The sequence below is a fragment of the Nomascus leucogenys genome, chromosome 10, assembly GCF_006542625.1.
Source record: "Nomascus leucogenys isolate Asia chromosome 10, Asia_NLE_v1, whole genome shotgun sequence".
Taxonomy (NCBI): Eukaryota; Metazoa; Chordata; class Mammalia; order Primates; family Hylobatidae; genus Nomascus; species Nomascus leucogenys.
The window spans coordinates 55,496,443-55,523,544 of record NC_044390.1 but is presented as its reverse complement, the minus strand read 5'-3'; the positions used below and the strand labels follow the sequence as shown (position 1 = coordinate 55,523,544).

General features: G+C 47.7%; 1 protein-coding gene across 1 annotated transcript; it reads left to right on the top strand.

Annotated features, from left to right (window-relative positions):
* The first annotated feature begins 1,358 nt into the window (after positions 1 to 1,358).
* LOC100592938 (cytochrome P450 4F3-like) lies at positions 1,359 to 23,537 on the top strand. The gene is given in 12 exon segments (XM_030820562.1): positions 1,359 to 1,556; positions 10,240 to 10,384; positions 12,108 to 12,161; positions 12,253 to 12,380; positions 14,525 to 14,646; positions 15,398 to 15,668; positions 16,001 to 16,067; positions 16,259 to 16,388; positions 22,131 to 22,264; positions 22,361 to 22,425; positions 22,925 to 23,007; positions 23,360 to 23,537. Coding segments are annotated over 12 exon segments (1,575 nt in total).
* Positions 23,538 to 27,102: the final 3,565 nt, after the last annotated feature.

Here is a 27,102-nt window from a genome sequence, read left to right as displayed (position 1 = left end):
GACAACATAGGGAGATCTCATCTCTACAAAAAATAGAAAAATTAGTTGGGCATGGTGGCACATGCCTGCGGCCTTCCAGCTACTTGGGAGGCTGAGGTGGGAGGATCGCTTGAGCGCAGGGGATAGAGGTTGCAGTGAGCTATGATTGCGCCACTGCACTCCAGCCTGGGCAACAGAGAGAGAACTTGTCTCACTTGCTGCTGAAGGCTTCTTTCCTTTTTATCTAGTTTCCTAATCCTCATTGCTGTGCATGCAAATAAATTTGTTTTGCATTAAAACAAACAAAACCGACCACAGCTGCCTGGTTTACTCTTCCAGTTCTCCTCTTTATCTCCAGAATCTGACCTGGGTAATCCTCAGCTAGGCTGGATTCTTTGTTCTTTGTTCCTGCTCCTAGCCGTCCTGTGTCAACTCAGCCCTGGGCTGGCTGGAGGCAGGACTTGAATTTCTGCCAGGTTGTGCAATCAGAGGCCAGAGACTCCCTTCTCCAAGTCTCCTAATTCTGCACCGAGAAATGGTGCATGGCGCCCTCCCAGCCCACGTGTGGGAGATGTTTGGGTGCAAGGCTTGCCCTGCCTGGTCCTCCTTGCCTGTCACCTGAATTCCCAACCTCATGATTTATGTGGCCTTGGAAGGGCAGGGGCAGCTGTAAACTTGGGGTCCCAGAGTCACCTTGGCCCCAGGTTCAAGCAGGAGATACTGAAGTCTGAAGATCCAGTTTCCACTCTGAACTGTGACACTGACTTGGTTCCTCTCTGCACCCAGCTGGTACTGCCTGCAGGTTTTGGCCAGATGCCCAGACAGGGAGGAGGCAGCCAGGCCTATGGCCTATGGGGATTGGCTGCCCCTGACTGCCCAGCCCAGCCCAGCCCAGCCTTGCCTAGGTGAGGGGCCAGGGACAAAGAAGCCCCAGGAGGAGGGAAGAGGAAGTTGTGTGGGACAAGCTCCTCCTGACAGAAGGTGCCAGGCTGGAGGGTCCTGATCTGGGAGAGGGAGGGGCACTGCCCAAGGCTGTGGTGGCTCCAGGGAGCTGGTCCTGGTGGGGCTGATGGGTTCCTGGTAACTGAAACCAAGCCCCTGACAACCTGCAGTGATCCAGGCTGGGCCTTTCAGGACTCTACTCAGCCTTCCTCTCTCTTTTTCTCTCTCCCCTCTCTCTTCTTTACTCTCTTCTCTCTCCGCCTCTTCTCCTGGCTGTACCTGGGTCTCCCTCTCTGCTTTCAGCCCTTGTTTTCTCATCTCTGAGCTCTGCCTGCCTCCAGCATCTCCCATCCCTGCCCCTGTCCAATGTCCCCGAAGCTCCCCGGGCTCTTTTCTGGGCCTCAGGACCTCATCCTCCACCCCGTGTGCCCTGCAGGATGCTGCAGCTGAGCCTGTCCTGGCTGGGCCTCGGGCTGGTGGCAGCATCCCCATGGCTGCTCCTGCTGCTGGTCGGGGCCTCCTGGCTCCTGGGCCGTGCCCTGGCCTGGACCTCTGCCTTCTATGACAACTGCCGCCGCCTCCAGTGTTTCCAGCAGCCCCCAAAACGGAACTGGTTTTGGGGTCACCTGAGCATGGTGAGTGTGGCAGCAGGATGGGTCTGGGGTCTTAGGGTGGATGGACTTCTAGAAGTGGGGGAATGGGGCTCAGGGAGCTGGATATTGAGGGTGGGTTGGGGTCTGGGACATCAGAGGAGTGAAAGAGGCCGAGGGGAGCCCCTATTCCCTCACTGCCCCAACCAGATTCATTCCTCCTCTCTGTCCACTCCATGGCCCCAGGCCTTTTTCTTTCTCTCTCTTCCCCACCCTAAGCCTGCTTTGGCTCAAGTTCCTGCTTGTCTTCCCCACATTAATGCATCGTTGTATCCTTGTTCTACTGGGGGCTCCGAGGGTGGACTGCACAGAGCTGGTACTCCCCAGCTGCCCATGTGTGTGTTTTTTTTCTTTTTTTTTTTTTTGAGACAGAGTCTCGCTCTGTCACCCAGGCTGGAGTGCAGTGGTGCGATCATAGCTCACTGCAGCCTTGATCTCCTGGGCTCAACCAATCCTTCCATCTCAGCCTCTCCAGTAGCTGGGACTACAGGCGTGCACCACCAGACCTGCTAGTTTTTTTTATTTTTTGTAGAGACAAGGTCTCACTATGTTGCCCAGAGTGGTCTCAAACTCCTGGCCTCAAGCAATCCTCCCATCTCGGCCTCCCAAAGTGTTGGGATTACAGGCATGAGCCACTGCACTTAGCTCAGTCCACAATCCTTATCACTGGACTTGAGGTCTCCTCAGGGGGAGAGTCCAGAGTCCACTCTCTGTCTGGCCCATCTCTGTGGGCCTCAGGCTGGTGTCTACTCCTCTCTGGGCTGCTGCCTCCCCATAAGATTTGCTATTTCTCCCTACCGCACCCACAGGGCACAGCTGGGCCAGAGGAAAGATGTGGCTGGTTTCTCCCTCCGTCTCTTTACTCAGGCACTTTTTTTTCTTATATTTCCCTCCACCCCTAAGATATGTCAATGGGCTCCATTGCTCAGTTTGGATAACAGTTGACTACTTTTCCTTTCAGAAGGGATCATTCTGGCCTCTGCCCTAACAGCCAAATTCCCTGGGAGGAGATTCCTCATCTCCCTCATCCTAGCCTCCTCCCTAGAGGACTTTTCTCCATGCTGTGTTGGCCCCCTACTGCCAGAATCATACCTTGGGTTGGTCATTACCTGTAAGGGCGCCACCTCCAATGCCATTGATTCAAGTGTTGCCTTCTCTGACCACAATCCCCTCTCTCCTTCCAGCTTTTTCTGTTCACTATCTCTCTTTTTTTTTTTTTTGAGATGTAGTCTCGCTCTACCACCCAGGCTGGAGTGCAGTGGTGTGATCTCAGCTCACTGCAATCTCCGCCTCCCAGGTTCACGTGATTCTCCTGCCTCAGCCTCCCAAGTAGCTGGGATTATAGGTGCCCACCATCACGCCCAGCTAATTTTTGTATTTTTAGTAGAGATGAGGTTTCACCATGTTGTCCAGGCTGGTCTCAAACTCTTGACCTCAAGTGGTCTGCCCACCTTGACCTCCCAAAGTGCTGGCATGAGCCACTGCACCTGGCCCACTTCTTCTCATCTTACACCCTGTTGGGACTTCCAGTTCTCTCTACACCCCAGTCTAGCAGCTTCTTCTAGTCCTTCCTTGGCATAGTTCCTATTATTTGCACATGGGCTGGTTTCTTGCCAACGGGACTTTCTTTCCTGGCCATTTGGAAGACCTTTGCCTTAGATGAGCTCAGTCGCCCATGTTCTGTCTTTATTTTTCATTTTTTATAGAGACAGGGTCTCACTATGTTGCCCAGGGTGGTCTTGAACTCCTGGGCTCAAGCAATCCACCTGCCTCAGCCTCCTAAAGTGCTGGGATTACAGGCATGACCCATGTTCTCTTATTTCTTCTCTACAACAATATTAGAGAAGGTCACAAAGCAGGTCAGATGGGTGATATGTAAATTCCCTCCCACCCACCTCCTGTGCACCTCATTCTGCACCCAGACCTTCAGCCTGCTTGCTCTGCTGTCCACTCAAAGACAAAGAGTTGCCTCTACTCACTCCTTTTGTTTCTCTGATCGCCCCTCACCTGCTCTCCACCCCATCCTGCTCTCTTGAGGTGACCTTGACCCCAAGCCCCCAAATCCCACGGACACCCCCCAGCCCCAACTCATCCACCTCCCAGCAGCTCTCTGAATTTGCGACTACTCAGTCCTTCCCAGTACCTCCTTTTTTCTTGGTTCCAGGACGTTGCCATTCCCTGGTCTCCTCTGACCTTCGTGTGCCCCCGTGTCTCTGCTGCTGGCTCCTCACTATGGGGAGATCCCCCATGGTCCTAGTCATTCCTCCCTCTTGCCTCTCTCCTGAGGTCACCTCCTTACCCAGGGCTCCAGCTTCTAAATTAACCATCAGTTCCTTCCAGAAGTGAGCTCTAAGTTTACCTCTCCTGAGCTGGAGGTCATTGCTTCTCTCCTCTTGGGGAGGGGGTGGTCTCAGAAACACTTCCATTCCAACTGGTTTGAATCTGAACTCATGGTCCCCCTCCCTACACTGTCCCCCATTTTGGTGTAGTCCTTCAGTTTCCCAGACCCCACGCTTTGGGGTCTCCTGATGTTCTCTTTCTCTCATCTGCACATCCTGTCCCTCAGCACGTCTGCTGGTGCTGCCTGGTACAATCTCTCCTCCGTCAATTCCTTCTCTGAGTCCTCCTACCTCCCCTGGCTCCATCCCTTGCCACCTCTCTCCTGGACGCCTCCCATGGGCTCCTCCCTGGTCTCCCTGTTGCTGCACCCAATCCTTTCCTCCACTCTCTCCTCAGCCCTGGACAGACTTTTTCTTTCCTTCCTTCCTTCCTTCCTTTTCTTTTTCTCTTTCTTTCTTTCTTTCTTTCTTTCTTTCTTTTTTTTCTTTCTTTCTTTCGCTCTTTCTCTCTTTCTTTCTTTCTCTCTCTCCCTTCCTTCCTTCCTTCCTTTCTTTCTCTTTCTTTCTTCCTTTATCTTTCTTTTCTTTCTTTCTTTATTCTTTCTTTCTTTCTTCTTTCTCTTTCTCTCTCTCCCTTCTTTCTTTCTTTCTTTCTTTCTTTCTTTCTTTCTTTCTTTCTTCTTTCTTTCGTCTAAAAGAGGAAATCATTTATAAAAATTGCAGACAAAATCACACAAATTACACTACAAATCCATTAGAGATACTATCAATTGGCTAACAGGTAAAAGTTTTGTCTACACAGTTTGAATAAATAGAGACAGAGATTATTGACAAATTTAAGAAAATCAATGCAATCTCATAATCAATAAAGACAATTTCAGATGTTACTTTTTATTTTTATTTTTATTTTTTTGAGACAGGGTTTCATTGTGCCGTCCAGGCTGGAGTGCAGTGGCATGATCTCGGCTCACTGCAACCTCCACCTCCTGGGTTCAAATGATCCTCCTGCCTCAGCCTCCCTAGTAGCTGGGACTACAGGCATGTACCACCATGCCTGTAATTTTTGTATGTATATATATATATATATTTTGGAGACAGAGTCTTGCTCTGTCACCAAGGCTGGAGTGCAGTGTCATGATCTCGGCTCACTGCAACCTCTGCCTCCTGGGTTTAAGCGATTCTCCTGCCTCAGCCTCTGGAGTAGCTGGGATTACAGGTGCGCACCACCACACCCAGCTAATTTTTTTTTTATTATTATACTTTAGGTTTTAGGGTACATGTGCACAATGTGCAGGTTTGTTACATATGTATCCATGTGCCATGTTGATTTCCTGCACCCATTAACTCGTCATTTAGCATTAGGTATATCTCCTAATGCTGTCCCTCCCCCCTCCCCCAACCCCACAACAGTCCCCGGAGTGTGATGTTTCCCTTCCTGTGTCCATGAGTTCTCATTGTTCAATTCCCACCTATGAGTGAGAACATGCAGTGTTTGGTTTTTTGTCCTTGTGATAGTTTACTGAGAATGATGTTTTCCAGTTTCATCCATGTCCCTACAAAGGACATGAACTCATCATTTTTTATGGCTGCATAGTATTCCATGGTGTATATGTGCCACATTTTCTTTTTTTTTTTTTTTTTTTTTTTTTTTTGAGACGGAGTCTCGCTCTGTCGCCCAGGCTGGAGTGCAGTGGCGCGATCTCGGCTCACTGCAAGCTCCGCCTCCCGGGTTCACACCATTCTCCTGCCTCAGCCTCTCCAAGTAGCTGGGACTACAGGCGCCCGCCACCACGCCTGGCTAATTTTTTGTATTTTTTTTTAGTAGAGACAGGGTTTCACCGTGGTCTCGATCTCCTGACCTCGTGATCTGCCCGCCTCGGCCTCCCAAAGTGCTGGGATTACAAGCGTGAGCCACCGCGCCCAGCCACATTTTCTTAATCCAGTCTATCGTTGTTGGACATTTGGGTTGGTTCCAACTCTTTGCTATTGTGAATAGTGCCGCAATAAACATATGTGTGCATGTGTCTTTATAGCAGCATGATTTATAGTCCTTTGGGTATATACCCAGTAATGGGATGGCTGGGTCAAATGGTATTTCTAGTTCTAGATCCCTGAGGAATCGCCACACTGACTTCCACAATGGTTGAACTAGTTTACAGTCCCACCAACAGTGTAAAAGTGTTCCTATTTCTCCACATCCTCTCCAGCACCTGTTGTTTCCTGATTTTTTAATGATGGCCATTCTAACTGGTGTGAGATGATATCTCACTGTGGTTTTGATTTGCATTTCTCTGATGGCCAGTGATGATGAGCATTTCGTCACGTGTTTTTTGGCTGCATAAATGTCTTCTTTTGAGAAGTGTCTGTTCATGTCCTTTGCCCACTTTTCGATGGGGTTGTTTGTTTTTTTCTTGTAAATTTGTTTGAGTTCATTGTAGATTCTGGATATTAGCCCTTTGTCAGATGAGTAGGTTGCAAAAATTTTCTCCCATTCTGTAGGTTGCCTGTTCACTCTGATGGTAGTTTCTCTTGCTGTGCAGAAGCTCTTTAGTTTAATGAGATCCCATTTGTCAATTTTGGCTTTTGTTGCCATTGCTTTTGGTGTTTTAGACATGAAGTCCTTGCCCACGCCTATGTCCTGAATGCTATTGCCTAGGTTTTCTTGTAGGATTTTAATGGTTTTAGGTCTAACATTTAAGTCTTTAATCCATCTTGAATTAATTTTTGTATAAGGTGTAAGGAAGGGATCCAGTTTCAGCTTTCTACATATGGCTAGCCAGTTTTCACAGCACCATTTATTAAATAGGGAATCCTTTCTGAGGTCAGGAGTTTGAGACCAGCCTGGCCAATATGGTGAAACCCCATCTCTACTAAAAGTACAAAGATTAGTCGGGTGTGCTGGTGGGCGCCTATAATCTCAGCTACTCTGGAGGCTGAGGCAGCAGTATCTCTTGAACCTGGGAGGCCAAAAGTTGCAGTGAGCTGAGATCTATCCATTGCACTGTAGCCTGAGTGACAAGAGGAAAACTCTGTCTCGGAATAAAAAAAAAAAGATGAGACCTGGACAGAATTTTCTGACAGACTGAGCCACTTCTTGGGAGGCGGAGGTTGCAGTGAGCCGAGATGGCCCCATTGCACTCCAGCCAAGGCAACAAGAGTGAAATTCCATCTCAAAAAAAAAAAAAAAAAAAAGTGGCTAGGTCTCATTTTCCTCTTTATTGGTTTGTGCCACCCAACATCATTTGATCTGTCATCAGCACCACAGGTGCTCACTCGGAACACCTGGAAGTGGGTGCCATGGCAGTGTCCAAAGCCCGCGAGCCCCTTCCTGCCCAGCTTATGTGTTGATCCTGTAGGACCCAAGGTCCTCGTGGCTCTGGACGTCCTTGGTCATCTTTTATTTCTTTCATTTATTTGCCAATCTCCATCCTAGGGAATCCTTGGAAAGACTTGGTTGAGGTTCTACCTTGGAGGAACCCCCAATCTTGGGGCCACAGAACTAGACTGAGACACTCCACATCCTATGTGGTCAGGGCTGGCTTGAAGGAGAGATGGACTGTGGGACCCCTGAGGGGAATCAGGGTTTCTGCCATTGGGGCAGGCAGGCAGGCTTCCTGGAGGAGGGGTTTGTGGAAGTGGGTCTGGAACGATGAGTAGGAATTTTTTTAAGCAAAGAAGAGAAAGAGAAAGATAATTTCGTGTGGAGGTTGGGCCCACTCGAATACTTGGAGGTGAGAGAGCAAGCACCTGGCTTTTGAGCAGCAAGAAAGAGCTTGGTGCCACCAGAACAATCAGGATGAGAGGCAGAGGCAAGAGGGAGGGGAGGAGATTAATTCTGAGGACAATGGGGAGCCACGGAGGGTGTGTGAACAGGAGAGGGGCAATATCAGCTGACTGGCTCCTTCTCTTGCCCCACCTGGTTTCTCTCCCTTTTTTATCAAGCTCCTTTCTATAGCACCCCTTGCAGAAGTATCTGCAATTCAGGTTTTGCTTCTAGAGAGCCCACACGAAGACAGGGCCTTTTGATTCTCCAGTCCTTCCTCTCCCACTGTCCTGCTACCTCTGCTCTTGTTCTCTGACTGGCTTCTACCCATTTTCTTCCACTTCCTTCTGGATTTCTTCTGGGCATCTCCTTCAGTCTTTCCCAGCTGGCTCCAGCCTGCGCACAGTTGTGGGAGTGATGGGAGTATGAGACAGAGCATTCTCCCATGAACTCAAATTCAGGGTTATCCTTGGGGTGGGACATGGAGCCTGGTCTGGGGTGGTGCAGCCAGGCTTGGGAGAAGGGGCTGTGTCTACATCTTCCCTCTGCTAGCTTGCTGCAAAGCTGGGGGTACCTGTCTAGAGCTAGGGGCAGGAGGCTGTGCTGGGACTGGGGGGCAGGAGAGAAAGTTCAATGGACTGAGATTCGTTATGAATTTGGGATAAACAGCAAGTGGGGTGAATGGTCAAGAGTTGGTGGGGAGAGACAGGGAGAGGGATGGAGAGTTGGACTTGGGAGAAACAGTGATAGAGAAAAAGATGCACACACAGAGACAGACAGAGACAGTGAGAGACAGAGTGAGGGAGAGAGGGGAGAGGGAGAGAAAGACACAGAGAAAGCGACACAAAAACAGAAAGTAAAAGAAACACATAGACACACATATCTAAATCTATCATTGATCATATCTTTCATCTATGTAGCCATCACTCATACATCTCTCTCATCTATACCTGTCTCTCTTATCTCTCTATCCATCTATCCTATTTATCATCTATCGATCTGTCACCTACCTTTCTCTTTCTCTCATATATCTGTCTATCGTATTGTCTACTTACCTACCTACCTACCTACCTACCTACCTATCCATCCATCCATCCTGTCTGTGCATCCATTCATCCTTCTATCTATTCTATCTATCTATCATCTATCTATCTATCTATCTATCTATCTATCTATCTATCTATCTATCTATCATCTGTCCATCCATCTTATCTGTGCATCCATACATCAATCCATCCATCTATCCTGTTATCTACCTACCTACCTACTTATATACTTACCTACTACCTACCTACCTACCTATCCATCCATCCATCCCTCCTATCTGTGCATCCATCCATATATCCTATTATCTATCTATCATCTATCTATCTATCTATCTATCATCTATCATCTATCTATCATCTATCTATCTATCTATCTATCTATCTATCTATCTATCTATCTATCTATCTATCATCTATCTATCTATCTATCTATCTATCTATCATCTATCTATCTATCTATCTATCTATCTATCTATCATCTATCTATCTATCTATCTATCTATCTATCTATCTATCTATCTATCTATCATCTATCTATCTATCTATCTATCTATCTATCATCTATCATCTATCTATCTATCTATCTATCTATCTATCATCTATCTATCATCTATCTATCTATCTATCTATCTATCTATCTATCTATCATCTATCTATCTACTTTTTTTTCAAGATGGAGTCTCGCTCTGTCGCCCAAGCTGGAGTGCAGTGGTGTGATCTTGGCTCACTGCAACCTCCACATCCCAGGTTCAAGCGATTCTCCTGCCTCAGCCTCATGAGTAGCTGGGACTACAAGCACGTGCCACCAGGCCTGGCTAATTTTTGTATTTTTAGTAGAGACAGGGTTTCACTATATTGGTCAGGCTGGTCTTGAACTCATGACCTCGTGATCCACCCACCTAGGCCTCCCAAAGTGCTGGGAATACAGGCATGAACCACCGCACCTGGCCTATCTATCTATCTTCTATCTATCTGCTTGTATATCTACCGACTGACCAACCTACCTACCCATTTATCCATCCATCCATCCATCCATCCATCCATCCATCCATCCATCCATCCAGCGATCCATCCATCCATACTATCTGTGTGTCCATCTGTCCATTTAATCAATCAATCTATCTATCTATCATCTATCTATCTATCTCCCTCCCTCCCTCTCCACCTACCTACCGATCCATCCATGCATCCACCCATCCTATCTGTGGGTCCATCCAACCACCTATTTTATTATCTATCTATCTGTCTATCTATCTATCTATCTATCTATCTATCTATCTATCTATCCACCCATCCATCCATCATCTACATATCTATCTAGAGAAAGACACAGAGAGAGGAAGAGAGTGAGGGAATAGAGAAGCACATAGACACAGACACAGAAAGAGACAGGCAGAGACCAATATTTCAGGTGAAAGGGCTGGGAAGTTTGGGGGTGTGTGGTGGATAGGGGGGTACAATGGGCAGTGGTAGCATCTGAGGCCCCCTGCCAACCTGGTGTCAGCCTTGTCTATCCCCAGATGCAGGGCAATGAGGAGGACTTGCGGCTGATGGAGTATCTGGGCCACTACTTCCGTGATGTCCAATTCTGGTGGCTTGGGCCTTTCTACCCTGTCCTGCATCTCGTCCACCCTACGTTCGCTGCCCCTGTGCTCCAGGCTTCAGGTATCTTTCTCAGGAGGCTATGCTGCAGCCTCTTCCCTGCCTCTTCTCCCTGCCCTCCCAACCCTTAGACAGGCCATGCTGAACAGAAAAATGGGCATATCCAACAGAGACCATGGCTTTGCCACTAACCTGCTGGGTGACTCTGGGCAGGTCCCTGGTGCTCTCTGGCTGCTGAGGCCTCTTTTAGTTGTGAGTGAAGAAAACTCAACCCTGTGTGGTCTAAGCAAAGAAACAGAATGTATTGACTGTAAAGTAAAAGTCAGGAAGTAAAAGTGAAGTCCAGGAAGGGTGGCCTTCAGGCATGGCTGGATCCAGGCCATCATAATGCCAGTCTTCATCTCTTAGCTTCATATCCCTCTGTGATGGTTTCACTCTCATGCTGCTAAAGATAAGTCCCAGAAGCTCAGCCCCCATGGAAAATTCCCTGTAGTTTCAGGAAAATATCCAGGATTCCCCTAAATTTGCCTGGCCTGGGTCACAGGACCAATTTCTTATCCAGTCACTGCAGCTTGATTGCACAGGTTTCAGGTCATATGTTCAGCTCTGGAGAAGGAGATGAGAACCCTCTTAACTACTTGGATTGAGAGTGGGGAAGGCATGAGGAGGATGGATGCTGGACAGGCAGATACCACCATTCACCAGACATCCATTCACCAGCATCCCTGTGAGATAGGCATTTCCTGAGTAAGAAAACTGAGGCACAGAGAGGCGCAATGACTTCTCAAGGTCACACAGCATATCAAGGCCTCCCTCTTAGTTCTTTTTGTAATTTTTTTGAGACAGGGTCTCACTCATTACTGCTTATTGTGGAGTGTGGCAGAATACCGAGGAAGCCTAAATCAAGCCTAGGTTACATGTGGGATGCTAATAGGACCAGATTTAAATCCTATCTGGGGCCCATCTATAGGGCATGTGGAAGTCATTTTAGACTCTCTCAGGTCCATGTCTGAGCATGCCACATCAGGACCTGTCATGTATATTGTGTCCATGTCAGAACATGTTAACGCATCTCAGGCTATGCCACATATCTCAGGTCCATGTCAGAAGATGTCAGAGAGTACTGGGTAGACAGGGTGTCCTAGGTCCTTTTTTTTTTTTTTTTTTGGAGACAGCGTCTCACTCTGTCATCCTGGCTGGGGTGCAGTAGAACGATCTTGGCTCACTGCAACCTCCACCTCCCTGGTTCAAGCAATTCTCCTGCCTCAGCCTCCCGAGTAGCTGGGACTACAGGCGCCCGCTGCCACACCCAGCTAATGTTTTTGTATTTTTTAGTAGAGACGGGGTTTTACCGTGTTGCCCAGGCTGGTTTTGAACCCCTGAGCTCAGGCAATCCGCCTGCCTCAGCCTCCCAAAGTGCTAGAATTACAGGCGTGATCCACCCTGCCCGGCCAGGGTGTCCTAGGTCCTTGTAAAGGCATTTTGTAGAGTGTTGAGCTATGCTCAGTCGTTGCAAAACATGTTGGACCATGTAGGAGCTGTGTGAAGGCGTGCTGGGGTGTGCTGTGCCATGTGGGGCTGTGTCATTGTTCTACTGCACCGCTGCGCCTGGTCTGGTCCCCAGTCTCCTCCCCTGGCCTCCCTCCTTCCTTTGCCCTCGACCCTCTTCCTGCTATGCGGAGCCTGGAGGGTGGAAGTGCAAATCCCTGGCTGGGAGCCTCCCCCTACACTCAAAGTCCCTCCCCTGCCCCTCTCCATAACCCCTGATGGTCCTTATTCATGTCAGCTGCTGTTGCACCCAAGGATATGAGTTTCTATGGCTTCCTGAAGCCCTGGCTGGGTGAGTAACTAGATGAATGGGGATGGTGAAAACCTTCTGGGGCCAGGGGAAGGTGCTGTCATTGCCCATGGCCCTTGGCTGCCTCTACTAGGGGATGGGCTCATGATTAGTGCTGGTGACAAGTGGAGACGGCACCGTCACCTGCTCACACCTGCTTTCCACTTCAAAATCCTGAAGCCCTATGTGAAGATTTTCAATAAGAGCACGAACATCATGCACGTGAGTGCCACAAACTCAGATCCCAGCTGGGCCCTTGGGAAAGGAGAAGTGACCTCAGACAGATCTGGTCTGAAATGCTGGCTCTGCTGGGTGGCTTTGGTGCCATAGCTTTTCCTCCCTAGGCCTTGGTTTCTTCATCTGTAAAATGTGGATAATAATTTTTACTTGACCGGGCGCGGTGGCTCACGCTTGTAATCCCAGCACTTTGGGAGGCCGAGGCGGGCGGATCACGAGGTCAGGAGATCGAGACCATGGTGAAACCCCGTCTCTACTAAAAATACAAAAAATTAGCCGGGCGTGGTGGCGGGCGCCTGTAGTCCCAGCTACTTGGAGAGGCTGAGGCAGGAGAATGGCGTGAACCCGGGAGGCGGAGCTTGCAGTGAGCCGAGATTGCCCCACTGCACTCCAGCCTGGGCAACAGAGCGAGACTCCGTCTCAAAAAAAAAAAAAAAAATTTTACTTAAAGAGTGGTCAAGATCACGTACTGAAGTCATGTTCTTGGCACATAGTAGGTGTTCAGAAGGCATTAATTACTAGTCTCCCTCACAGAAACCTTGCAAACTAAAGACAGTTATGATGAAATTTGGATAATGGCAGGGCGCGGTGGCTCACTCCTGTAATCCCAGCACTTTTGAGGCCAAGGTGGGTGGATCACTTGAGGCCAGGAGATTGAGGCCAGCCCAGCTAACGTGGTGAAACCCCATCCCTACTAACAATACAAAAAAACATTAGCTGGTATGGTGGCACATGCCTGTAATCCCAGCTTCTTGGGAAGCTGAGGCAGGAGAATTGCTTGAATCCAGGAGGCAAAGTTGCAGTGAACTGAGATTGTGCCACTGCACTCCTGCCTGGGCGACAGAGTGAGACTACATTTCCAAAAAAAAAAAAAAAATTGCATATAGCTTTTTCTGCATGGCAAACCATATTAAAACTCACTGGCCTTGATGGGCCAACCAGACACTTCCATTTGTGCCTTATTTTCCAGGAGGCTAGCCTGGGTTCACTACCACCATGGAGCCTGAGTTTCAAGAGAGTGAGCGGAAACATTTTAGTACCTCCTGATGCTTAGTTCAGAACTAGCACACTAGCATTTTTACCACATTCTCCTGGTGAAAGCCAGTTTCAAGACCAGCTCAAATTCAGGAGATGGAGACTCAGGCTCTGCCTGCAAATGGAAGGAGGCGCCAAGTCTCATCGCCAAGGGTGAGGGGCAAAAAGTTGGGGACATTTCTGCAATCACTTGCCTCTGTGCTAATGATGAGGATGATAATGATAGCTAACATTTATTGAGCACTTAGTGTATACCAGAAACTATATGCCAATTCCATGATCTATGTTGTCTAATTTAATATTCACAATCCCATGAGGTAGAGATGATCATAACTGCCACATTATGGATGAAGAAATTGTGTGTCAGAGAGATTAGGGAGCTTGCCTAAGTTTATACAGTTAGGAAGTGAGCTAAAAGTGGTGGAGAAGGGGTTCTAACCTGGTTATCTGGCACCAAAGCAGATCATCTTAGTTTTTTTTTTTTTTTTTTTTTTTTTTTTTTTTGAGATGGAATCTCACTCTGTCACCAGGCTGGAGTGCAGTGGTGTGATCTCAGCTCACTGCAACCTCCACTTCCTGGGTTCAAGCGATTTTCCTGCCTCAGCCTCCTGAGTAGCTGGGATTACAGGCGCCTGCCATCACATCCAGCCATTTTTTATATTTTTTGTTAGAGACGGGATTTCACCATGTTGGCCCAGATGGTCTCAATTTCCTGAACTCATGATCTGCCCATCTCACCTTCCAAAGTGTTGGGATTACACGTGTGAGCCACTGTGCCTGACCCAAAGCAGATCATCTTAACTATTACTGAAGATTTGACAGGGGGGCCCTAAAGAGGGCAGTGGGTTGACCAAGGGTACATAGGGCACAGGAGGAGAGCTGGAACTTGAACCCAGTCACCTGACCCCCAGCCTTGGGCCTTCATGTCCTAATAGTAACAGCTTCTGTCCCTCACAAGCTTGGTCCTCCTTGGGGATGGGTACCTGGGGAAGAGGACCAGGAGTTGGTTCTGGGGGAGTCCATCCTGGAGGTTGGGGATGGGAAGGGACTCAAGGGAGCCCTTGAGTTCCTGCTCTGTCCCTTTCTCTGGCCAGGCCAAATGGCAACGCTTGGCCTTGGAGGGCAGTGCCCGTCTGGAAATGTTTGAGCACATCAGCCTCATGACCTTGGACAGTCTGCAGAAATGCATCTTCAGCTTTGACAGCAATTGTCAGGAGTGAGTTCTTCCCCAGGACCTGGGATCTTGGCCATGAACCCACAGGAGTAGGTTAGAGAGAGAGGACTGATAAGGGCATCTGAAGTGTCTTCTTGGAGAAAATGAGTCAGAATTGAGCATGGAAGTACAGGGAAGGGGAGAGAGAAAGATCAGTTCTCCAGGTAGGTAGAACTGTTTGGGTAATGGCAAGGAGGCTAGGACGAGCAGAGCACATGCAATAGCCATCAAGGGGACACCTTGGAAATGAGATTGGAGGGGTCAGCAGTAGCTGAACTGTTTTAGGTTAGACTCATACAACTTAATGACATTGAAAAGCCATGCAAAGGGGTATGAACTTCATCCAAGTCTCCCAGGGAGTCATGGGAGGTGTTTGAGAAGATGAGGGTCATGGTCAGTGCTGAGCTTGGACGTTTGACTCTGTGGAAGATTGACTGTTACGTAGACACAGGAAGCAAGGAGACCATGGAGAGGAAGAGGCCTGAGCTTGGTGGAGAAAAAGGGGCAGATTTGAGAGAAACCAAGGAGAAATAGGCAGGAGCAGATGTTGTGTAAGATGCCCATGATGGCCAAGCTGTGCCCTGGGGACCTGGGGCAGGAGGCAGCTCACGGACAGTGGGAGGCAGAGAGTGAAGTGTGCTTGCAGGGCACCCTTTTCTGCATGGAACGTGGTCCTGGGATTCTGGCTAGAAGGTGCTCCCAGGCTTTCATGTATGTTTAGAAGCTGCTTCCTCTCCCTGGCCTGGCCCTGCAGGAAGCCCAGAGAATATACTGATGCCATCTTGGAGCTCAGTGCCCTCATTCTCAAACGGCAGCAGCACATCTTCCTGCGTGTGGACTTCTTGTACTTCCTCCCTCCCAATGGGCGATGCTTCCACAGGGCCTCTGACATAGTGCACAACTTCACAGATGCTGTCATCCAGGAGCGGCGTCGCACCCTCACTAGCCAGGGTGTTGATGACTTCCTGCAGGCCAAGGCCAAGTCCAAGACTTTGAACCTCATTGATGTGCTCTTGCTGGCCAAGGTGGGCTTCTCTGGGATTTGAATTTCAGAAGTAGAATAGATCTTGATGTGAAATCTCAGATCCATGAACTTGGACTTGATCCAGAGGGCATTGGGGAGCCATGGAAGGTGCTTGAGGAAAGGAGGGACAAGTAAGATATATTTCAGAGGTGACTCTGTAGAAGAGTTACTAGAAGGAGCAAACAGGAGGCAAGATACTAGGAAAGAGTCCTGCTAGGCAGGTCTAGTGATGATAAGGGAGGAATCTTGCCTGGAATATGGACCTTCATGAACTGTTTTAGGTTAGACTCAGGTGCCTTCATGGCTGGTGTAATTTAGAGGTCTTGTCTCCAGGATGAAAATGGAAAGGAGTTGTTAGATGAGGACATGAGAGTGGAGACTGACACCTTCATGTTTGCAGGTGAGGGTCCCAGGGTGTGATGTCACTAGGGGTACGAGTGTCTCCATTCCAGGGATGTGGTGAGTGGACCCTGGATCACCCCATCCCATTTTCCTTCCCCACTTCCTTCTGAGGGCCTCAATACATGGGTGCTGTCCACCCTTTGGTGCTGAAGCATCCCAGAGACCCAAGCTTACCTGGCTGCCCCTCAGGCCATGACACCACTGCCAGTGGTCTCTCCTGGGTCCCGTACAACCACGCGAGGTACCCAGAATATCAGGAGCACTGCCGACAGGAGGTGTAAGAGTTCCTGAAGAACCGTGATCCTAAAGAGATTGGATGGTGAGTGTGCAGGTCCTCATGTCCTGTTCCTGAGTCCCTCTCATTGGTTTAGCTCTTCAGGTGGGAAAGGGAGAAGGTCTTATTGGTAATTGTGCTATTACTGTCTAGTGGGAATTGGTGCAGAGCTCAGAAACAGGGCCTGGTACTCAGCCTGGAGCAAGGGAAATGTTGCAGGATTTTTGCGTTTACTACCTATTGCAATTAAACTCATTCAATTATTTTTTCTTTTTTCTTTCTTTCTTCTTCTTTTTTTTTTTTTTTTTTTTGAGACAGAGTCTCACTCTGTCATCCAGGCTGGAGTGCAGTGGTATAATCTCCACTTACCGCAACCTCTGCCTCCCGAATTCAAGCGATTCTCCTGCCTCAGTTTCCCGAGGAGCTGGGATTGCAGGCGTCTGCCACTATGCCCAGCTAATTTTTGTATTTTTAATAGAGACAGGGTTTCATCATGTTGGTCAGGCTGTTCTTGAACTCCAGACCTCAGGGTACTTGCCCACCTCAGCCTACCAAAGTGCTGGGATTACAGGTGTGAGCCACAGTGCCTGGCCAAACCCATTCAGTTCTAATAGATACTGCCGAATTGCCTGTTAGCATCTCTGCACTGATTAACTCTCCAGTGTGTGGTAGAACTAGTTCTCTTGGTTTCCTCCTTTTTGATAGCTACATAGTGTTCTCTCATATGGATGTACTGTAATTCATCAAAACATTTCTCCATTGATGGACATTAGTGTGCTTTCCAGGCTTTTGCTACAACTAACATGATGTAGTGGGCATTCATGTACATTGACCATTGCTTACATCTGTGAGCAGCTTTGCAGGACCAATTCTGTGAAGTGCAGTTGGTGAACTGAAGACCATTTGAGATTTACAATTCAATAGCTTGGAAAATCCACTCCTACATACACATTTTGAGAATGCGAGTTTCCTTACATTCTCCCCTGAAGTGTATCTTACGAAACTTTGAAACATTTGCCAATCTGATAGATGCAACATAATACTTCAATGAACATCACTTTAAGCATGGGTAAAGTTGAGCATTGTTTTCACTCACTGACCAGCCATGGGGATTTCTTATTCTGTGAAGTGTTTGCACAATTTGTTCTTTCTAGTTTGGGTTTTTGTAGTTTTTTTCTTATTGATTTATAAGCACTGCTCACATATTAAGAAAACTAGTTCTTTTTTTCCGTTTTGCAAAGTTCTTTCTCAGATTGTCTTTGAACTAATTGCCGGTTTTCATTCATTTATTTTGGCTTGATTAATTTATTTGCAGTCAAATTCTTTCCTTTACACCTGCCATTTTTTATTATTATTTTTATTATTATTTTTTGAGACAGAGTCTTGCTCTGTCACCCAGGCTGGATAGCAGTGGCACAATCTCAGCTCACTGCAACCTCTGCCTCCCGAGTTCAAGTGATTCTCCTCCTCAGCCTCTCAAGTAGCTGGGATTACAAGTGTCCACCACTATGCCCAGCTAATTTTTGTATTTTTAGTAGAGATGGGGTTTCACCATGTTGGCCAGGCCTCAGGTGATCCACCTACCTTGGCCTCCAAAAGTGCTGGGATTACAGGGGTGAGCCACTGCGCCCGGCCATGTTTTTGTTTTTTTAAATCATGCGTGGGAAATTCTTTCATGCTCTAAAATTAAAATGTAAAACTCATGTTTGTTTTCCTCTAATGGGTTTATTTGTTTTAAAAATATTTTATTTATTATTTTAGTTTAAAAATATTTATTACTTTTTTCTCTATGAAATCTATGTTAGTATAAGAATTGTTGTAGGAATGTATTCATTTTCCTCCAAATGGTTAGTTGCCCCAACAAAATTTAATGAATATTTTGTATTTGTCTTACGATTTTAAATAATAGCAGATTCACAATAAGTGAAATTTATTTATATATTTGGGTCTGTTTCTTGGGCTCTATTCTGTTCCACTTAATTTTATTTATTTATTTATTTATTTATTTATTTATTTATTTTTTTGAGACAGAATCTTGCTCTGTCACCCAGGCTGGAGTGCAGTGGCATGATCTTAGCTCATTGTAACCTCCACCTCTTGGGTTCAAACGATTCTCCTGTAGTCCCGAGTAACTGGGACTACAGGTGCACATCACCACGCCTGGCTAATTTTTGTATTTTTAGTAGAGACAAGGTTTCACCATGTTGGCCAGGCTGGTCTCAAATTCCTGATCTCAAGTGATCTGCCCACCTCAGCTTCCCAAAATGCTGGGGTTCCAGGCGTGAGCCACCATGCCTGGCCCAGTTAATTATATAGTCATACATAAGCATCAAGATGTCTTCATCATTATACTTTAAAAAACACTTTCATATTTGATAAAGGTGATCCTAACACTTTCATATTTGATAAAGGTGATCCTATTTTATTACTTTGCTTTTACAAGTTTTTCTTTTTTTCTTTTCTTTCTTTTTTTTTTTTTGAGATGGAACCTCGCTCTGTCACCCAGGCTGAAGTGCAATGGTGCAGTCTTGGCTCACTGCAACCTCTGCCTCCTGAGTTCAAACTATTCTCCTGCCTCAGCCTCCCGAGTAGTTGGGATTACAGGTGCCCACCACCATGCCCAGCTAATTTTTTTGTGTTTTTAGTAGAGACAGGGTTTCACCATGTTGGCCAGGCTGGTCTCGAACTCCTGATCTCAGGTGATCTGCCTGTCTCAGCCTCCCAAAGTGCTGGAATTACACATGTGAGACACTGCACCTGGCCTGAGCACCTCTTCTTATTGTCCCACTTATGCCTAGTGTTCCATTATTGGAATGCTAAGCATGTGGGAGTTATTCATACTCTACTGCTCCAGGTCATTGCCAAGGTCTCATTTTCAAAATTCAAAAAATTGAAACCTCAGGCATAAATGGGTTAAATCTCTTATAGACCTCAGGACACCCGTGATTTCTTAGATCATATTCTTTGTCTACTTTTCTCTTGGGTCACCTGTTCTTTCTCTTGTTATTTTGCAGGAATTTCTTGTATTCTAGATATTGTAGAAAACTTTGAATCTGTCACCTGAATGTTCGTTTGGTCCATGGTATCCTGTGTTACACATAAATCCTTAATTTTCGTGCATATTTATCCTTTTTCTTTTTGATCTTCTACTTTGTCCTTTCGAGGTTTTAAGAATTCCCACCCCTAAGTCACAAAAGTGTCTCTTCTGTTATCTTCTTTTAACTTTATAGCTTTATTCATCTCATATAGGAAGATATTCCATCCTGTATATGAAGTGGACAAGGATCTGTCTTTTTTGTTCCCAAATTTCCAATTGTTTGAACATCTTCCTCCAAATTATCTATCAATTGCCCAGGGGTGTGTGGGCCCCTCTTTAACAGAAGTTGTTAAATTTTCACCTATTCCTGTGCCTGACTGCAAGCTCTCTTCTCTCTTCCTCTGGTCCTTTTTCCTGTTCTTGTAGCAGTACCACGGTCTTTTTGTTTCTTTTCTTTTCCTTTCTTTCCTTTTCCCTCCTTCCCTCCATCTCTCTCTGTCTTTCTTTTCTTCTTCTTTCCTTTCTTTCTCTTTCTTTCTCTCTTTCTTTCCTTCCTTCCTTCCTTCCTTCCTTCCTTCCTTCCTTCTTCCTTCCTTCCTTCTGTCCTTTCTTCTCTCCCTCCTTTCTTCCCTCCCTCCTTCTCTCTTTCTCTCTCTCCCTCCTTCTCTCTTTCTCTCTCCCTTCCTTCCTTCCTTCCTTCCTTCCTCCCTCCCTCCCTCCCTTCTTCCTTCCTTCCTTCCTTCCTTCCTTCCTTCCTTCCTTCCTTCCTTCCTCTCTCTCTCTCTCTCGCTTTCTTGCTTTCTTTCTTGGTTTTGCTCTGTTCCCAAGCTGGAGTGCAGTGGTGTGATCATGCCTCACTGCAACCTCCACCTCCCAAGATCAAGGGGTCTTCCCACCTCAGCGTCCCGAGTAGCCAGGAGTAAAGGCACATGCCACCACACCCGGCTAATTTTTTGGATTTTTAGTAGAGACAAGGTCTCACTACGTTGCCCAGGCTCGTTGTGAACTCCTGGGCTCAAGCAATCTGCCTGCTTTGGCTTTCCACTGTGTTCGGATTACAGATGTGAGCCACCTTGCCCAGCGCATTTATCACCTTTTTTTTTTTTTTTTTGATGGAGTCTCAGCTGGGTTGGTGAGCAGTGGCGCGATCTCGGCTCGCTGCAACCTCCGCCTTCCGGATTCAAGTGATTCTCCTGCCTCAGCCTCCCGAGTAGCTAGGATTACAGGCACCTGCCACCACACTCAGCTATGTTTTTGTATTTTTAGTAGAGACGGGGTTTCACTATGTTGGCCAGGCTGATCTTAACTCCTGACCTCGTGGCTCGCCAGTGGCGGCCTCCCAAAGTGCTGGGATTACAAGCTTGAGCCACCACCCTGGCCACTTTATCTTTTAGAAAATATTTTATTTCATTTTTATGCTATACCTTTGTAATAGATCATAATATCTGGTAGATTGGATTTATCTTCTTTGATCTTTTATTTTAATTTTATCCTAACTTTTTTTTTAAGAGATGGGATCTCACTTTATAGCCCAGGCTGGAGTGCATTGGCATGATCATAGCTCACTGCAGCCTTGAACTCCTGGGCGCAAGGGATCCTCACACCTCAGCCTCCTGAGTAGATGGGACCACAGGCATGCACCACCATGCCTGGTGGATCTTTTATTCTTAAATTGACCTAGCTTTTGATGAACTTTAATTCTTCCAATTAGAATAAGCTGGTTAAGTTCCTACAAAATAAAATGCTAGATTTTTTATTGAATTGCTTTGAATATGTTGATTAATTTAGAAAGAAATGAGACCTTTATAATATTAAGTCACCTCATTCTAGAGTGTGGAGGGGATTTTATTGAAACAATTTTATAATCTTTATAGAGATTTTCCCCTCATCTTTGTTAGTATATTCTATTATATTCTATTATTAATTTGAGACAGGGTCTTGCTCTGTCACCCAGGCTGGAGTGCAGTGGCATGATCTCCGCTCACTGCAACCTCCGCCTCCCAGATTCAAGTGATTCTTGTGCCTCAGCCTCTTGAGTAGCTGGGATTACAGGTGCATGCCACCACACCCGGCTAATTTTTGTATTGTTAATAGAGATGGAGTTTTGTTATGCTGGCCAGGGTGGTCTAGAACTCTTGACCTCAAGTAATCAACACGCCTCAGCCTTCCAAAGTGCTAGAATTACAGGCATAAGCCACAGCACCTGGCCTCATTATATATTTTTAAACATTTTTTAATGCAAATAGGTTAACACTTTTAAGGAGACCCTCTATGTGTTGTGTTTTGCTTAGAAATGCTTCTAAAAATACCATATCAAGTTTTCTAATACTTTTGCGACTTTGGTTTTCTCATGCTTAAATCCTTGATTCTTCTGGAATTCATTTTGTTATTGGATTTAGGGTCAGAAGCAGGTTGGAATTGCCTTTGCAAAAATTATAACTGAGGACATAATGACAGTGAAAGAGATCAGACCTAATCGACTCCATCTTGCTTGTAACCTTTAAGCTGTCCTTGTTCATTCCTGCGCATAGGCTGAACTAACTTTGGGAAGGAACTCAGTTCATGGTTTGAGTCTGAAACCAAATTGATAATAGCCCTTTCCTGAAAAGACCCCCTGTCTTGATAAATCAGCTCCTTCTAGGCAGCGGGCAAGGTGAATCCTTTGGGCTGTTACAAGTTGGTGCGAGGGTCTCTCTGGGTGGCAGGAGGGCTGTGTTTGCTCCCTGGATAATTGTTGGGTGTTACCTCAGGGATGACCTGGCCCAGTTGCCCTTCCTGACCATGTGCCTGAAGGAGAGCCTGCGGCTGCATTCCCCAGTCTCCAGGATCCACCGCTGCTGCCCCCAGGACGTGGTGCTCCCGGATGGCCGGGTCATCCCCAAAGGTGCCCACAGTTGGGCAGGCGGGGAGGGCTTTGGGCAGGGCGGAGGTCCCATCGTGTGGTGGAGTCCTTGTCCTGACTGCACCTCCTCCCCAACAGGGAACACTTGCACCGTCAGCATCTTTGGGATCCATCACAACCCTTCAGTCTGGCCGGACCCTGAGGTGCTACCCCTTCCCCCTTCTTCATCCCCGGGGCCTGGTTGGGGGAGGGGTCTTGTCCCAGGGAAGCAGATACTCCCTCTCTACTCCACCCACATCTGTACTTTTTTGTTTTGTTTTGTTTTTTGAGATGAAGTTTTGCTCTTGTTGCCCAGGCTGGAGTGCAATGGAGCGATCTCGGCTCACTGCAACCTCTGCCTCCCGGGTTCAAGCGATTCTTCTGCCTCAGCCTCCTGAGTAGCTGGGATTACAGGCACCCACCACCATGCCCGGATAATTTTGTATTTTTAGCAGAGACGGGGTTTCTCCATGTTGGTGAGGCTGATCTCGAACTCCCAACCTCAGGAGTTTCACCCCTCAGCCTCCCAAAGTGCTGGGATTACAGGCGTGAGTCACTGTGCCCGGCTTCACATCTTATATGAGGGTGGCTGGGTCTTATATGAGGGTGGCTGGGTGTCCTGAGAGACCTCCACCCAACAGCCCTAACTTGCCCACCCACCAGGTCTATGACCCCTTTCGCTTCGACCCAGAAAATCTCCAGAAGACATCACTTCTGGCTTTTGTTCCCTTCTCGGCAGGGCCCAGGTGAGGCTAAGGGGCTTCTGAGGCGGGCATGGGGTGAGGGTGCCACAGGTGGAGGCGAGGTCTGACTTGTGGGGCCGCGTGTTTCAGGGAGTCAAGGGTTTGAATAAGATCCCAGGAAAAGGGGGTGTGTGTTCTCAGACTTCCCCACTCCTACGTCTGCTGGTCTGGGGGCTGGAGTCTAAGCCAGGCTTGGGGGATATGCAAGCCCACATGGGGGTCCCAGGCACAGAGTCCCTCTCTCTGCCCCTCAATCGGATCTGGGTGGGGTTGGGAGTCCCAGACCAGGTTCCCGGCGCGATGGGGCCGGGATGGGGGTCCTGGGCACATTCAGAGTCCCCACCCCCTCCCCCAGGAACTGCATCGGCCAGGCGTTCGCCATGGCTGAGATGAAGGTGGTCCTGGCGCTCACGCTGCTGCCCTTCCGCATCCTGCCGGACCACGCGGAGCCCCGCAGGAAGTTGGAGCTGATCGTGCACGCGGAGGATGGACTTTGGCTACGGGTGGAGACCCTGAGCGCGGACCTGCAGTGACCCACCACTGTCAGGTCTCAGAGCCACCCGCGCCCTCCTCAGGCACCTTTGCAGATTCCCGGGAATCAATCTGTGCCTGAGTCCCACAGCCAGCCAGCAGGGGGCGTCGGAGAACTGCAGGGATCCAGGGCCTGGCGGAAGGAGGCGGAGTGTCTCTGAGCCAAGACCCTGACAGCCTCTCTGGGTGAGCACAGTGGCTCGGTGCTGAGGGCGGGTTGTCCCAGAGCGCAGGTCGGGACTGTATCCTGTGGGCGATAGGGAGCCATGGCGGGTGTTTGAGCAGGAGAGGGACCAGGGTTGAGGAGGCACCTATGGGGCAGGTTTGAGGCTCTGAGTCACTGAGGAAAACCAGAGCGGCACTGCATCCCCGCCCCTCGATCTCAATTCTCATCTCCTAATATATCCAGTTGTTTTTTTTCCTCTCACCTCAGGGTTCTTCACTGTTTTCATTGTTCTTAAATGACTGCACTTATTAAACAATAAGCCTGGTTGTTTTACAGTGTGTCTGATCATTGAAAGTACCTGTATCTATTACAATGACTGTCATTTTTGTCATGGGGTCAGTGTTTCGGTTATCTTTGCCTGGTATTGGCTGCCATATTTGCATATTTGAAATAATATTCGTAGGATTTAAAGAAGGCAGCGTTCTCTCTCACTCTCTCTCTCTTTTTTTTTTTTTTTTTTTTTTTTTTTCTGAGAGAGTCTTGCTCTGTCACCCAGGCTGGTACAGTGGCACGATGTCGGTTCACTGCAACCTCCGCTCCTGGGTTCAAGCGATTCTCCTGCCTCAGCCTCCCAAGTAGCTGGGACTACAGGTGACTGCAGCCACCCCCGGCTAATTTTTTTTTTTTTTTTTTTTTTTTTGAGACGGAGTCTCACTCTGTCACCCTCGCTGGAGTGCAGTGGCGCGATCTCGGCTCACTGCAAGTTCCGCCTCCCGGGTTCACGCCATTCTCCTGCCTCAGCCTCCCGAGTAGCTGGGACTACAGGCGCCCGCCACCACGCCCGGCTAATTTTTTGTATTTTTAGTAGAGACGGGGTTTCACTATGTTGGCCAGGCTGGCCTCGAACTCCTGACCTCAAGTGATCCGCCTGCCTTGGCCTCTGAAAGTGCTGGGATTAACAGGCGTGAGCCACTGTGCACAGCCAGAAGAAGGCAGCTTTCTCTAGGGAGCAGTCTTTGGAGGACTGCTGGTTGAGGTTTATGTTCAATGACCCTCTAGGCTTGTGGTGACCAAGGTCACCCAGGCGGTTTAAATTTAAGCTGAAATCGCACTTGCAGGCTGTTTTGCTTTATTTTTTTCTCACTCTGAGAGATGTAACCCTTTGAGGTCTCCACATATGCAAGGGGGGGATTTTTACCATTTTCCCTCCTTGTATCACACCTAGGCTTAGAGTTGTTTTTTTCCTGCAATTACAAAACCGTTAAAAGAGTTTCAAATTTTCCTGATTTGAGAAATGCCTTCAGAGAGAAGGTATAATTTATGTTCATTTTATCTCTAGGTTTCTGTTATTATTTGAATCGTGTTTTTGTGATTTTCACTCTCTTTTCTTTTTTAAAAAAATTATTTTATTTTAAGTTCTGGGATACATGGGCAGGACGTGCAGGTTTGTTACATAGGTAAATGTGTGCCATGGTGATTTGCTGCAATGTGACTGCAGCAATGTGATTTGCTGCATGGTGATACCTACCCATCACCTAGGTATTCAGCCCGACATCCATTAGCTGTTTGTCCTGATGCTCTCCCTCCTCCTGCCCCCACCACAGGCCCCAGTGTGTGTTGTACCCCTCCCTGTGTCCGTGTGTTCTCATTGTTCAGCTCTCACTTATGCGTGAGAACATGCGATGTTTGGTTTTCTGTTCCTGTGTTAGTTTGCTGAGGATAATGGCTTCCAGCTCCATCCATGTCCCTGCAAAGGACCTGGTCTCGTTCCTTTTTATGGCTGCATAATACTCCGTGGTGTATATGTACCACATTTCCTTTAACCAGTCTATCACTGATGGGCATTTGGGTTGATTCCATGTCTTCGCTATTGTTTCACTGTCTTTTCATGTCACTTATTTATATGAAGAATTGAAGAAGCATCTACCTTTTTTTTTTTCTTTTTTTGAGACAGAGTCTCACTCCGTTGCCCAGGCTGGAGTGCAGTGGCATGATCTCGGCTCACTGCAACTTCCACCTCCCGGATTCAAGTGATTCTCCTGCCTCAGCCTCCTGAGTAGCTGGGATTCCAGGCTTCTGCCACCATGCCTGGCTAATTTTTGTATTTTTAGTAGAGACGGGGTTTCACCATGTTGGCCAGGCTGGTCTCGAACTCCTGACCTGAAGTGACCCACCCACCCCGGCCTCCCAAAGTGCTGGGGCTACGTAGCAGGTGTGAGCCACCGCACCCAGATGCATCCAGCTTTTTAAAAAATGCTGGAATTTTAATCCAAATAACTTAGTTTGCTATTAATGGAAGCAACAAGTGTAAAGCGGAATGTTAAATTGTCATGATCCAGTGATTACTCCACTCTGGGATGCATTAGAACTGATAATTGCTATTAAATTTATAGATTTCCACACCACACAAGCCCACATCAAAATGTGAAGCAGAGTACTGCACATCAAGGCCGGGTGCAGTGGCTCATGCCTGTAATCCCAGCACTTTGGGAGGCCGAGGTGGGTGGATCACTTCAGATCAGGAGTTGGAGACCAGCCCGACCAACACAGCGAAACCCCATCTCTACTAAAAATGCAAAAATTTGCTGGGCATGGTGGCGCGTGCCTGTAGTTCCATCTAATTGGGAGGCTAAGGCAGTAGAATTGCTTGAACCTGGGAGGTGGAGATTACAGTGAGCTGAGATTATACCACTGCACTCCAGCCTGGGCAACAGAGCCAGACTCCATCTCAAAAAAAAAAAAAAAAAATTAAAAAAAGAACTGCACATCACCCAGAAATCCTGGACTTTGAGCTGGCTGGAGGGAGCAGATGGAATTTGGATTTGATTCGGCCTCTTGATTGATCTCTGTTTTCAGAACAGACCCCACGGTCACATTCCAGCTCCTCTCATTCTGCTAATGTCTTTCATTACTGCCACCTTCTGACTTGCACTTATGCAACCCAACTCCTCCCCTTCTGGAGCCACCTTCCTCTTGCTCCCTTTCACTAAGATGTCCCAATGGGCCATATTGCCCAACCCGGATAAAAGGTGGCCACTCACTTCCCCTTTCAGGAGCCGACTCTTGTCCGTTTCTCTCCACCATACCCTGCCCTCTGACTTAGACCTGCTCTTACCTTTGGGGGATACGGCCTCGGTGTGTTCATTTGTAAATGGCAAGATTGATGGGCCTGTTCACAAGGGCAGTGGGATGGTGCACAGGACACACTAGTACAGAGCCTGGTGCAGAAGCTGCTCCCAGGTGGGAGCCACCATCCTGATGGACAGTTAGGGTCACCTCTGCTCCTCTGCGGGCTGCTGAGAAGGGAAGGTTCCTATGTGCAGACCCTTTTCCATGAGAGGAACTGAAGCCCAGGTGGACCAGCCAGAACATGAAAGGATTTGGGGACCAGCCCTAGCACA